Source organism: Mytilus galloprovincialis, chromosome 9, assembly GCF_965363235.1.
Source record: "Mytilus galloprovincialis chromosome 9, xbMytGall1.hap1.1, whole genome shotgun sequence".
Classification (NCBI taxonomy): domain Eukaryota; kingdom Metazoa; phylum Mollusca; class Bivalvia; order Mytilida; family Mytilidae; genus Mytilus; species Mytilus galloprovincialis.
Genome location: NC_134846.1, coordinates 65506737 through 65521521, shown reverse-complemented (window position 1 = coordinate 65521521; position 14785 = coordinate 65506737). Strand labels below are relative to the sequence as shown.

Genomic DNA, 14785 nt, shown 5'->3' with positions numbered 1-14785 from the left:
CAAAATCAATCCCAACCTTCCTTTAGTGGTTATTACCCTTGTGTTAAAATTTTATTGATTTTTATTTACATACATATTAAAGTTATTATCTGGAAACCATCAGTCATTGGACGCTGCAGAAAATGACAACAATGTGATAGCAATATACGACCAATTTTTTTTAATTTTTGCTGTCGTATAAAACAGATAATCCTGTTATTCAATCTGTCCCTCCCATTGTGGGTATATAATTATTCAGCATAACTCCTTCTACAGTTTGAATACTAGGAAGTCACTTGGCTGTCTGTTTGTACACATATTGAAGGTGTGCATGTGGTCAGGGTTTTGATTTTTATTAATATTTGCTCTTTTGGTAGATAGTTGAACTGTCATTTTTTTGTAGTATTTACTTACATAAGAGGAGCGTGCACCCATGCTCAACTTTGTTGTACTTTAAAATGACACTTTGCATCTGCAGGGCATTAATTGTGTCACCCAGACACAATAATATCTCAATGAAAGTCCTACAGTTACTTCAGAGTGTGGGGCATCACTTTTCTCAAGTATAGAATGGAATTTTGTTTTACAATTTCATAGAGATCAATATACTTTTACTCAATTGATGGTCTGCAAATGTCTTCTAATGAGACCATTACAGCACCATAAAAATTTGAGGTCGTATTTTAAAATCGGTACTGTGGTACAATGGTATACTATATAGCCACACATCAATTAATTTTCTTTATTATATAAAACATCATAAGTATCATAATACACATTATGGTAATATGCAGGTAATAAACATAAATAATGTTCATCTTTAAGTTTCTTTACAACAGTAAAGTGCAAATGTAATTATGTGAATTGATAGTAAAAAAAAGTCTAATGATTGATCTAATTTATGTATAAAAACATAAACAACAGAAAACATAGGAAGGCGATGCTTACAAAGTTTGCCTTATTCTACACAATATCTTTCAATGATTAAGTCATGTTAAACAATAAAAGGGTACTATTACAGTAATTGTTTGGATACCAAGTTTTTCTAAAATGTAATTATTACTTCGTAAGAATCCTGCCTATGTTTTGCAATATAATGGTATAATGAAGTGTTTAAATGAATAAATATAACAACACTGATATGTTCACAATGATAAGATATAATGAAAAATTTTTGTAGAAAAACCCTCTCTTCATTTTTGTTTATTGTGTTCTAAAATAATATGTCTATTTTGTGTGTTGGTTTTATTTTTTGTATATAGATTGAACCTTACAGAACTGGAATTTCTTTTCAATATTAAAATATAAAAGTCATACAAATGGGTAAGCAAATTGTTAACTTAACAATTAACTGCAGCTGTTATATGTTAGTAAATGAATCTGTATAAAAACTAGTTGAATTCATCGTCCATGATTATCACATATTCATACACAGTTCACAGTGTTTTATCTTTCACAAATTACTCAATAGTCTTTGAAGTTTGGAATGAAAACCCTGAAAGTAAAAAATAAAAACACATTTACATAAAATTCAAGACTCAAATGCCTCAGTTAATATATTCGGACTAGCTGTAGGAAATTTTCATGTATTATAACTCCAATGTTGTATGTGAGCTGATATTTTAATGGTCAAAGTCATCCAAAGCTATGATCTTGAACTAAGAGTTATGTCATGTCTTATTCAGATCAATTTCAATTTTACATGTATGCTTCACTGCTAATTGTTTATCTTTTGATTGTATAGGCCTTTTTAAGAGAAACAAATAATTTTGTTGTATAATGTATTATTTACTGATTTATAAATGTTATAATGTTATATGCCATTACGAAATGTGTACTCAGAGTGACAGAAATTCAATTTTCAAAAGGATAATATCCCTATCCATTTCACTATGTACTAAAATAATACCTTCAATATGTCTTCCTTCCAGAAAATTTCCCCATCAATGGCATTGGACCACCTCTTCCTCCACCTCTCTGTTTATTTTGTCCTCCTCTCCCTCTCTGGTTATTTTGTCCTCCTCTTGTTCTCTGATTTTGATTTCTACCCACCATTAGTGACATATTTGGTTTCTTGAATACTGAATCATCCCGTATGGAATCTACAAAGTAACATTTTAGTGAAATTCACAATCTACACAAACAATTCACACATTTATTTATATATGACTATAAATTTTCTGTTTTCTCTTTGGCTAAAAGCATAGGAAATCCTCTTTGATAAAACATATTCACTGCGTAAAAAAATAGAAGATGTTAATATAAGATTTGGAAAATCTTTAGTGTTCCTAAATATAGACATTCAAAGGCAACATCAACCTCATCAAAATTAAAAAAATGTTTAATATTGTATATATATCATACTTAACCTCCTATTTTTGGAAAATAAATATTGTGCCTTGCATGTGTGCTTAATGCAACTTAAATGCTGTTATTTATTTGGTTAATAATTTTAACATGTATTTTGTTTCATATCTGTGGTGGACAAACAATATTTTGTATTTATCATGAACAGAACTAATTGTATTGATGAATAATTCCAATATGTATATGTAAGCTATGTTATTGTGTATTCTATAGGTAATCAAGTTTGAATGTGTTATTAAGAGTGTTCATGTCTCGCCTGCTTTTCTGCAAGTGGATAATTCACATGACAAAAACTATACTGTTTTTTTAAGCAGTCACTGAACCAGAAAATTGAGATCATGGACAACAGATAAATGACAAACAGTACAAAACTTTGTAACATAAAGAATCTATATACAAACGATGAAGGTCTAAAATATAAAGCTTTATAGAGAAAAATTTATGGTATGCCTGCTGCTTAGTAGCCCTACATTTGGCATTCTGCAAATTTATCCCTTATTAGTCCATCAACATTATACATATGTTGTATCTTAAACTACCCACTTGAAATACCACATCTATTAAATAGCATTGTTAATCTATCAAATATTCCATTCAAACTGGTTTTTAGTTTCCCATATTAAAACTTGAGGTTAGCTATATCTTCACAAGGAGGGAAATCTTGTATCTACAATTCCTAAACTACAGACTATTATATAAAGTTTCATACGTAAGCTACTGATTACCGGTATATCTCATGTGTCTTCCTGTATATTGACTAACTATGAGTAAAAGCTACTTACGCCATTTACATATTACCTTACCTTGCAAATTTGTGTCCATCAAATAATCATTATATGTTCTTTTCATTGGTTCTTCTGTAAATTTACGTTTCTTGGGTGAAAACATCTCACTCATACCAGATGATCCCTTACTGCTGTATATATCTGGATAACTAATAGGCTGATTTCTATCAACACTCAACATGTCTGATTTATCGTTGTAACCTGAACCTACATTTGTTCTCCTCTGCTGGAAAGTGTCGACCATATCATGATGCATGTTATCCCTACGCCTTGGGCTAAAATCATCCACTCTACTATAATCATCTCCAGTATCTCTCACATAATCGTCATATTGACCACCACCCATACCACTGTCCATTTTTTGTCTATATCCAGCATCCATACTTCTTTTAGAACCTTGATTATAATTATCCACCCTATCACCTGCCATGCCTCCATAACCTTGACCTAGTCTATCAGCAAACTGATCTCTACTACCTGAACCACCAAAATCATTGCCTCCTCTCTGTGTTAACCTATTGCTTCCTCCATCATTATATGTCTCATCACCATATCCAATATGAATATTAGGCCCTGCACCAAAATCGCCACCACCTTCCATGTGTAAATCATCCTCGTTATAATTCCCAGCAAGTTTAGCAAGCCTTTGATTAGCAGGAGTATCAAACTTCCCTCTGTGACTTTGAGAATTACCCCTCATTGCAATTTCATTATCCATCAGACTGGAATGACTTTGAGAATTACCCCTCATTCCCATTTCATTATCCATCAGACTGGTTATCTTTCCTAATGCTGCTGCATTTCCCTGATTTCTGCCGTTTCTTCCTCCTGATAGATTTCTTGGGTTACCTCTACCTCCTCTGTTTTAAATTAAATAAAAATTACAATATTTTTTTCGAAAAAATCAAACACTGTTATCCTAGGAACTTTCTGGATATGCAAAATTGCAGTTACCCATTTACCATTGTGTTTTTCAAAGAAACAATAACTTTCAATTTTTTTTTTTACATCAACACCTTACTTTTCTGCAGTTGAATCATATTTGACTCTTCATTGGGTGCAAATAACTTGTGCTGTCAAATTTCTTAAAAATCAGCTGTGATATGATTGCCATCTATCCACTAGAGATATAGAACATAGATGTTAGCAACTATAGTTCTCCAAAAAAAAATCTCCATTCAACTTTAAACAATGAGCAAAATTCATGCCACATAGCAAAATACAAAACCTCTTAATAGAACAAAATGTAAAACAACTCAAATGAGGAAACCATGTGCCTGTATTACACGTATTAAGTACAACCTGGAGAATTAAGAACAGTTTAAGGGCACTCAACCTGGAGAATTAAGAACAGTTTAAGGGAACTCAACCTGGAGAATTAAGAAGTGTTCAAGGGTACTCAACCTAGAGAATTAAGAAGTGTTTAAGGGAACTCAACCTGGAGAATTAATAAGTGTTTAGGGGCACTCAACCTGGAGAATTAATAAGTGTTTAGGGGCACTCAACCTGGAGAATTAAGAACAGTTTAAGGGAACTCAACCTGGAGAATTAAGAAGTGTTCAAGGGTACTCAACCTAGAGAATTAAGAAGTGTTTAAGGGAACTCAACCTGGAGAATTAATAAGTGTTTAAGGGAACTCAACCTAGAGAATTAAGAAGTGTTTAAGGGAACTCAACCTGGAGAATTAATAAGTGTTTAGGGGCACTCAACCTGGAGAATAAAGAACAGTTTAAGGGAACTCAACCTGGAAAATTAATAAGTGTTTAAGGGCACTCAACCTGGAGAATTAAGAAGTGTTTAGGGGCACTCAACCTGGAGAATTAATAAGTGTTTAGGGGCACTCAACCTGGAGAATAAAGAACAGTTTAAGGGAACTCAACCTGGAGAATTAAGAACAGTTTAAGGGAACTCAACCTGGAGAATTAAGAAGTGTTTAAGGGAACTCAACCTGGAGAATTAATAAGTGTTTAGGGGCACTCAACCTGGATAATTAAGAACAGTTTAAGGGAACTCAACCTGGAGAATTAAGAAGTGTTCAAGGGTACTCAACCTAGAGAATTAAGAAGTGTTTAAGGGAACTCAACCTGGAGAATTAATAAGTGTTTAGGGGCACTCAACCTGGAGAATAAAGAACAGTTTAAGGGAACTCAACCTGGAGAATTAAGAACAGTTTAAGGGAACTCAACCTGGAGAATTAAGATGTGTTTAAGGGTACTCAACCTAGAGAATTAAGAAGGGTTTAAGGGAACTCAACCTGGGGAATTAAGAAGTGTTTAAGGGAACTCAACTTGGGGAATTAAGAAGTATTTAAGGGCACTCAACCTGGAGAATTAAGAACAAACTAAGTAAAACAGTCAAAAAACAACTAGCAAAAACATTAAAGTTACAAAATACCCAACAGTACACAGTTACTGAAAGCTAGTTCCAAGCCAATATCGATGTGCAGAGCCCATATAATCTATTCATTCTCTTGTGTACCAAATTTTATTGATTGAAGGAAAATATTATTTTCATGGATAATTTGTTTACAAGGTTTTTCCAAAGTCTGCATACAAGCCTATAGACAATTTATTCCTCATAGCAAGTACCATTCACTGTATGGTTAACCTTGAAGCCTATAGCATTAGTGTTCAGGTTTTGCTGCTTACAAGGAATGACCTGATGCAAAATTGTTCAGAACACTAAAATTCAATATTTATTTTGCAATCCAATAATCACTACCTTACTAATTCAGGTGAACTACCAGTAAACTCAATTATTTGTTTAAGATTGCTAACACAATTTGAGGTTATATTGGTTTCATCCATGTCAAAATATTTCTGTTTTGTCCCATCTAATTTTTTCCTTGTTCAGCTTTACAATTGTCATTTTTCATTTGAAACGGTTTAACCTTCCAATCTCTTATTATCAGATTTGAAAGAAGCTATGTTAATATTTTAGTGTATGTACATGTAATTAAAAAATGCACCCTTTCATGTCAGATAAACCTTTTTCCATGTGTATCTTTCCTTCATTTGATCATTAATAAATGTGTGTATAATTTTCCTCATCACAACTTTTCTCTGCATACATAGCTGCACCTTATAACTGAGTATTTCTGCATAGGGTTTCAATTCAAAATGATACAGGCATTGGTTTATTTATCACACGGATAAAATGAAATATGTTTCAGAACCAGTCTTATTCTGACATGATACTAATCGGTTTATAATAAAATGCCCTGTATATTCCATATGGAGAGTAATTTATGAATATAATGGGCAGTGACTATTCAAAATTATTGCAGGAGAAAAATGAGAGAAATAGAGATTATTTTTTTCTCTCCCAAAAGTCTTCATCTTTGTTGAATTCATTGGTGCCTATAAAGGTCAGATTATTCTAAGATGAATTGAGTTTAAATGCTACTTTCAACACTTTTGTGCTATTTCGTAGTGGTCAGTTTTTATTGGTTGGGGATGCTTGAGTGCCCATACAAAACCAGCAACCTTTGGTGGGAAAACTGACTATCCTAGTCCATTTTGATTGGAGTAGAATGCACCACTTCAGTGTTGACTGGCTAGTGATTACAGTAGAACTACTTAGACCACTTGGCCACCCAGACCCTGATTATTCTAAGACAATATATTCCTTAATAATCTTTGTAGATAGAAGTGAACAGAGCCTTCTTTTACAGAAATTAAAAACAATTAAATTAAATGTCAACTCATGGAATAAGCTATCTGTTGTATAATGTAGTTCTATAGATAAATATGTCGCCATATTCATCCCATTAAAAACAGAATCAAATGTAATGAAACAGGACCTTTTCTATATATACCGTCAGTGTCAATTTCCCATGCATTTTTGTTTGCTGAAATGATTATCAGAATATGAACCTACTACAACTGTTCTTGCCAAATTACAATTTTGAGGCCATTTCTGATGAATGTTTGACATACATAAATGTACAATTTGTGTCATCTACTTTTAAGAGTAAATTGATAGATAAATTTCAGCCTGCATGTAAATGAAGAATTTGCCACGAATCCAAGTATTTCATAGTTCATGCTGTTGGAAGTGGTAGCTTTTATGTACTTTCCATCAGCTATAAGACATAAATGTGATATTTCACATCATTATCAATAATATATGGCTCATCCAATAATTATTGGGTTAAGAAGTTTGAAACAACTGAGTACCATGTATCAGACCAGTTTTTGCATTTAAATCCAAAATAACCCTTGTAGAACAAATTGTTTTCTTGAGGAATCTTAAGTTAAGGTATTTACATTTGATTATCAACTGCATCAAGGGCCGACTCAAACAAGTCCACAACTGAATCTTTCTGGTCGTTTGGTCCACTGTAAAAATAGGAAAATCATGCTTACAGGGACAATTCATCAGATGGTTAATTAGATGTTGAATATGGTAACAGTTGCTGCTTTTTACAAAATGTAAGACCCATGTAATGGAAAGGCTATAAAACAATAACATTGTAAAAGTTATATCCTGAAGGTTTTTAATGTGTCCAATATATTAAGTTGTAGTCTGCACATATGTATAAAGCTGGCAAACAAACATTCAAAAATCTTCATTTAAGATATGTTAAGATCTTCATTCAAGATAGTATGTGTGCCATATACTTATGATTGGGAGAGAGACTACTGCATGTATATCTTTAAATAAGGATCAGCATTAAAGTTACAACAGGGATAAAATGGTAATTGCCCAATATCCCTTCACAAATAATTCATTCATATTCAGGAAGTTTGAACTGCTTTATGTCAAGGTGACACAAGTTTTGCCATGCAATAGGTTGTCTTCTTAGACCCATGAATGAACTATTGCAATGGTTTTTTTTTATATTCCACAAACATTGAAGAAATAACCTAAAAGCCATTGATGCATTACAAATGAATTATCAGCTCAATTCAAGAAAATAGCAAATAGAGTTTACTTTTTTAAATTTGCATTGCCAGGTTATAATCATAAATATGTTTATGTTCTGCAAATAAATATACATCAACTATTCATTGCCAACAATGTATTTTTTACATTGTCCTCCTGGACAAGTTGTTTATCAGATAACATAAATCCTAATTATTTCACATTCATAGCATTCCTATTTAACAACTTCATATATATATATATTGCTACATTGGGGCAATACATGACACATGCAAGTCATATATTTAGTTGTATGAAATTGTTAATGCTACTGTGAAAATAATTTAGTAATTCAAAACACAGGCAAGTCATGAGTTCTGTTTTATGAATTTTATATTGCTTCTTTGAAAAACAATTTGGTAAAACAGAACAGAGTAGTCATGTGTTTTGTTTTATATGACAGAAAACATTTATCTCCAATTTGAATAAAGGATAATAAATTGGAATTTAATCATTCTGATGAGATGAAGTTTCCCAATCTCATCAAAATAATAATATTGAGGCAATGTTTTTTTACCTTTAAACCATTGACTTCAAATATTTTTTTGAAGAAGTGGATTTACCAATTAATTAGTTAATGATTGCTTCTTCAATGAGTTAAAACTGCACAGAAATGCAAAATAAATGTTTACTTGGTGGTTGAAATGAATTTGAAGCAATGTTTCTTTGACCTTAATACCAGAAGGCATTTATTCTATGACAAATAAGGTAGGCTTCAAATGTTTTTGGAAAACATGTTTCATTTGGTAGTTTATATAAACCAACATCAATGAAACTGATTGCTGTTTGACATTAAATCTATCAATTGTTGATATTTTTTATCAAATCTTGCAGTTCTGGACAAAGGTATCTAGAAAAAAAACAAGCAACTGTTACCAATAAATGACACATAGATATAATAATTAATTTATTACACAATTTCTTTCACAACAATGATGAAACAATGAATATTATTTTAAGAAATGAAATATGAAAGACATTCTACACAAATGTTGAAAAAAGTGAAACCAATTTTCTTAAACAATGTAAATCTGTTCAGATTTAAATAATTTAACTGAGTTTGTGTGTAGTGTAAATCATGAAATTTTGAATTTAAAACAATGATTTCTTATATTGATTATTACAAAAATGAAACTGCATAATGTACAAATATTATCATATAAACCACACTCTTAAAAATAATTAAAAGTGATAACATTTTCACAGCTGACAACATGATGACAATAATCCATTAAAAGTCTTTATAATCCATCCATATCAGATAAATGTCTGTAAAACCAGGCAATATTTCACTTTTAATACCTTCCAAATGATCCCCTTCTGTTGTTACCCTGTAATAAACAAGACATTCTAAAACATCTTTACACAGATTAAACTATTATTTAATTTTCTTCTTTTTCTTCAGCCATTTTATTGTGTTTAGTTTGTATATGAATGTATGCTCAGGACGCAGTGTTGACATATCATTGAGAAATTGTTTATTGTTATTTTATTGTGTTGCTGTTTCGTCATTGTATAACCCCCACATCTCTTTCGTTTATATCAAATAAAAACTTAACAAAAGTCGCCCAAGTGTGAATGTATTGTTTGATAAGCTAAATGTTTGCTTACAACATTGTACTCTGTCAGAGAACTGTAGTAGTAAAATTATAATTAACTAAGTTTTCAGTTAATTTACATGACACTGTCACATTGGGAAGGGGATAAAAAAAAAATAACATTAAACTTACCATTAAGCTCTGTGGTCTTCGTCCTACAAAAGTTTAAATAATTAAATACCAGAATAAAAACAATTTTGGCTTAATTTTTCTAATTATATTTTGTTTTGGTATCTTAATTAATAGTTAATGTTACAGTTCCTTTGATTTGAACCATTTCCAAAACAAATAATGTTTTTTTTTAAATTTGGCAAGAAAAGTGCAGTTTTTTTGTGTGAACAATAATGCTGGTTTAATTAACAGATTAATATTTAAAAGAAAGTTTTACAAGACTGATATAATTATTGTGTTTTGAAGATTATAATTGTTTTTTTTTTGTTTTTTTTTTAAATTTTGTATCTAACTGTTGTTATTTTGTTATGCACAAATGTAAACCCAATTACATATTTTCAACAGTAATGTTTGCTATGCAAAAATTTTCAGAATGAGGTTGGCAATAAACAAAGAAAATAATGTAAAACCGTTTACTACAACATACCAGATGCAAGTTGTCTCCCTTTATTCTTTTACTTTTCACAGATGCTATTTTTTTTTCCAAAAAAAAACCCCAAACCAAACCAAACACACATTCTGCACTTTTATCATTTTTCACAATATTTTTTACATAAAATGTCATTATCATATTTTGAAATGACTGAAAATGTTAACCTTATAAACATTAGAGCTAATCTTATCCTTTAAATTTGTATTCAGTGATTATTTGCAATATAAATGAGGAAACAAATGCAACAAGGTTTAACAAATTAAATACTTACCACCCATGCCTCCTCCTCCTCCACCTCCCATGTTTCCCATACCACCCATATTTCTGCCTTGTCCATATCCACTCTCGTAATCGTCAAATGCACCGTAATCACCATAATCATCATATGCCATTCGTCCACCTCCCATTCCTCCTCCTCCAGCTGACATTGCTCTCTGGTTACCCATCCGTGACATACCTCGACCCATACCACTACCTCCTCCTCCCATACCTTCACCTCCCATACCCTGACTCATCCTCATCATAGCCATCATCTGATTCATCATCAAATTTGGACTAACCTGCAAATCAAATATTCATATTAAAAGAGGCATGTTTATTTATTCTACAGTAGTGAGCCAAAAGAGGACCATAGCTGTCTTTTTTTCTTTTTTGCATTAGAAAGATATTTTGTCTCTCTTCCTTCTAAATATGTTAGGACACATAACAAACAAGTCAAACATGGCATCGTTTATAATAGGATATGAGCTGTGAGATAGTCTTTTTTAATTTTTTTAATGATAGCCATTGTAGGACATTTCTGTGGGGGACCATTAAATGCATCGACATAAATTTTGGTTGCAATACTTTTATATTTCTCAGACCCAAGTTAAAACTTCAGCTGAACAGTAGTTTTTTCAATTAAAATGACAGATTTTTTTTGTCTGTTTTTTTTTTTACATTTAGAAAAGAACATTTCAAAAGAAAACAAATAATTGAACTATCCAATGAACAATAGCAATATGCTTGTTTTAGATCCTTTTTTACCCCTAAATCCTGAATGGTTTGGATAATTACAACCACTTGTGGTATTGCAGCTTGTGGTACAATTTCAGAGCAATCAAAATACTTATTCACAAGTTATTGTCCTGAAACTAGAAAAATGCTTGAAATTGTACCCTTTTTCCTAAACAGCTGGGACCATCTTCCTCAAAAACAATCCCAACCTCCCTTTTGAGATATTGAACCTTCTGCTTAAATTTCATAGATTTCCATACACTTAAACTGAAGTTATTGTCCAGAAACCAAATATCTTCAGATGAAGTCAACATAGGATAGAATTTACTACCCAATTTTTTTTGGCTGTTGTATAAAAGTTGAACTGCTACTTGTACTCACTCCTTGGTCTCCTTGGCTCATATTACTCATACGTCCACCGCCCATGCCACCACCACCATAATTTCCACCACTGGCACCATAGTTGCCACCACCACCACCATAGTTTCCTCCACTGCCACCATAATTTCCTCCTCCTTGTCGTCCTCCAAATTGTCCCATTTGTCTTGCTTGATTGAATTTTTGTTTTATAGCCTGTCTTTTATTGTTAGCTTTTCCAGTACCACCACGAGCTCTTGGTTGGTTCTGAACCTTTTTCTGTCCTGCCATTGCTTTACGATCCTGTTCTTTCTTTTGCTTTTCTTTCTCTTCCTTTTCATATGCATCATCTTCATCTGCAAAAATTAAGAAAACAATCCTTGTCTACAAAAAGAGTTTTATCAGTGTTTTAGACTATAATTTGGCTAATCTGTCCCTTTCAGTCTGAGGAATTGAAAAACATTGTAACATTTGTAATTAGACACACTAGGGGACCAGAAAAAAATGTCAGATAAAGTAGGGTGTTGGAATACTCAGGTTTTTTTCTGCAAAGATAGACATATTTTGGGACCATGAAAATGTGTCGGTTAAAGCAGGATGTTGGATTAGGCAGGTTACACTGTACTATGTAAAATACAAAATCTAGGCAATTCAATTTTGCATACATTCATCTGCAAATCTATAAGGATTGCAACATGGCTACTAAGTGCACCAATGGGATTTCTGAAATTTTGAACAAAAAGTACAATGAAAAAGCTTTAATAAAAAAATATCCTACAAAAATAGCTTCAATTTGGAAGTCAGCATAAAATTATTGTGGTCATTCAAAGATATAGATGGGCATAGCTTTGTTATTTTTAAATCCCGATTATTTAAAGACGCACATTTTATATCATTTGCCCCACTTAATATTATCTGGCTTTTAGATTATTGTGTTTGTGTCATTGAATAGCTGTCTCACTGACATTAAGGCTATATTTTCTTCTCTTTTATATTGCAAACTACTTGTCTTGAAATAAATCAATTTTACAAAATAAAACTACCAACCTTTTGTTCCACCAACCAGGTATCTATTATACAACTTGCATTTCTTTTCTCCAATCTCAATATCTGTGTTGTCAGTGTGGCATTGTTTAGCTGCCTTCTTTGAACGGAATTCTAAAAATGCTGCCCTAAAATCATCAGAGAAAAATTTACTTCTGCTTTAACTAATCCATTGTGTTATGATGACTGTTATCACTGGTAACATTCATTGCATGTACAGAATAATCATTCAAAATTAAATAAAGTAATCAATATACTAATTTTAAAGTTGTCTTGACAAAAAAAAAAAATTATTAGCTTCTCTGGTTTTTTCACATGCACAATTTTCATTATTTCATATTTAACAAAATTTCGGTATTCTTCTTTTCCAGATTTACCCCCCTTTCCCCCCAAACTATAAATTATAATCAATTGCTGTGTCTGCAGATTAAAGTAGTCTTATTTTTTGCTGTTGCATAATGATGTACAAGTATCACAGCAAAAGTTTGTGTTTTTTCCAATTTACTATTACATATGATTACAGTTCTTGACTCATTCCTCCTTGTTGCTAATGGGTATATTTGTGTAACACACACACCTAGTTTCTTCTTATTTCTTATATCTTTTATGTTTTACTGGCAGTTATACTTAGTTAAATTATGTTTGCAGATCTTTTTTCTCATAATGGTTTGACCAATATTTTATTTTTTTCTGTCGGTCATTACTATTTTTAGAGTGATTGGCTGTATGGAAAGTTACTTGCGCCTCTTTCTTATCTCATGTTTATACTTTAATTTATACTTACCAGTACTAGAATGTTTGATAAATATCAAATCAATAAATCTACACTTTGTCGTCTATTTCCAACATATATAAACCTAATTTGATATACTTTTAAGCAAGAGCAAAGTAAATAAGAAAAACTTATTGTATAAAATCTGAGTACAATTTTAAGTCCTGTGTGGGTGAAAATACCCATAATGCAAAGGGTAATAATCACTTGCAATGCAATTCACCACAATAACTTGTATCAAAAATTTGTTGTACTGTTCAGTGTTAATTGATATTGTAGAGGATTCAAACCCCTTGCAGTCGAATCAAAAAACTTTAAAATCTACAGGCACTGTAGCTCAATTTTTGGAAAATTTAGTTACATTATGTAACCGGTAGATATGATTTTTACAGGCCGAGAGCAATGTTACAAGCCTGGGCTGCTGGGCCTTTGGTTCAGTGTGAAGACTGCCCTCGGATGATACGCAACAGTCTGAACAGTACTTTGTATTTCTTTAGTACAAGATGTAATGAAGGACTCATGGTCATATCTAGATTATACAAGCTTCATATCAGTTAACAAAATCTAAACTGCATTTGAAGAATTCATAATTGGATGGCCAGTGTCAAGGCTAAACATTAGAGAATTCTAGGGTGCAGTTATTGTTTAATGACTGAAAATGTCAGATATAATTCTGATGCAAAGAATTTGAAACAGTATATATTTTGAGTTATTATTTACCCCCTAGAAAGCACATATCAAATTAAGGGTTTCTTGAGGGATGTCTTTTCTTGATTGAAAAGATCTGAAGGTCAGGTAAATCAAAAGCAGCTGGTTTCAACTTACCCCATGTTATTGCCCTCTTCATCAAGAGGGATTATGCAAATTGGGCAATCAAACATTGCTCTGAGAACTTCTTCAGTAGTTTCAGGTGGAATATCATAAAGAAATAATACTTTATCAAATTGAAGTGCTGAAAATAAAAATCTCTTTACATGACTCATTTGGTTCAATTGAACCTATAGGCTATTACTGCAATCACCTTCCTTTCAAGAGACAAAGCTACGTGTCCAATAGTAATTTGGCCCAAAGCAGTTATATTCAGTCCAACTCTAAATAAACAAATTTTAGTAAGTGCTAGCCTTTTCCCACAAAATCTTATCCCTATTTAAGCCGGACAATGTACAATGTACATCAAATACTTTATTCATTTTCAATATTTTGAAGAAACTGGCTAGCCTATAAATAATATAACATGTAATTTAAGCAGAATAATGTATATTTTAGTAATATACATGCATTCCAAATATATTTTCACTGAAAACTCAATGAAAATTAGGACCTGTTCCTAGCACTGCTGAGTGATTGGGAAGTCATA

At 31.9% G+C, this 14785-nt stretch overlaps 1 protein-coding gene across 2 annotated transcripts in view; it reads right to left on the bottom strand.

The window, feature by feature from the left end:
- Positions 1 to 707: 707 nt before the first annotated feature.
- The window catches only part of LOC143045663 (uncharacterized), a 30145-nt gene continuing 16067 nt past the window's right edge, over positions 708 to 14785 (bottom strand). For both annotated transcript variants that reach the window (XM_076218324.1, XM_076218325.1), the window contains exons 6-15: positions 14254 to 14380; positions 12660 to 12784; positions 11637 to 11968; positions 10531 to 10819; positions 9788 to 9810; positions 9360 to 9388; positions 7400 to 7471; positions 3150 to 3991; positions 1889 to 2081; positions 708 to 1474 (exon numbers count right to left, since the gene is read on the bottom strand). In XM_076218324.1, the coding sequence (XP_076074439.1) occupies positions 1891 to 2081; positions 3150 to 3991; positions 7400 to 7471; positions 9360 to 9388; positions 9788 to 9810; positions 10531 to 10819; positions 11637 to 11968; positions 12660 to 12784; positions 14254 to 14380 (2030 nt within the window). In that variant the 3' untranslated portion in view covers positions 708 to 1474; positions 1889 to 1890. The remainder of the gene's footprint in view (positions 1475 to 1888; positions 2082 to 3149; positions 3992 to 7399; positions 7472 to 9359; positions 9389 to 9787; positions 9811 to 10530; positions 10820 to 11636; positions 11969 to 12659; positions 12785 to 14253; positions 14381 to 14785) is intronic.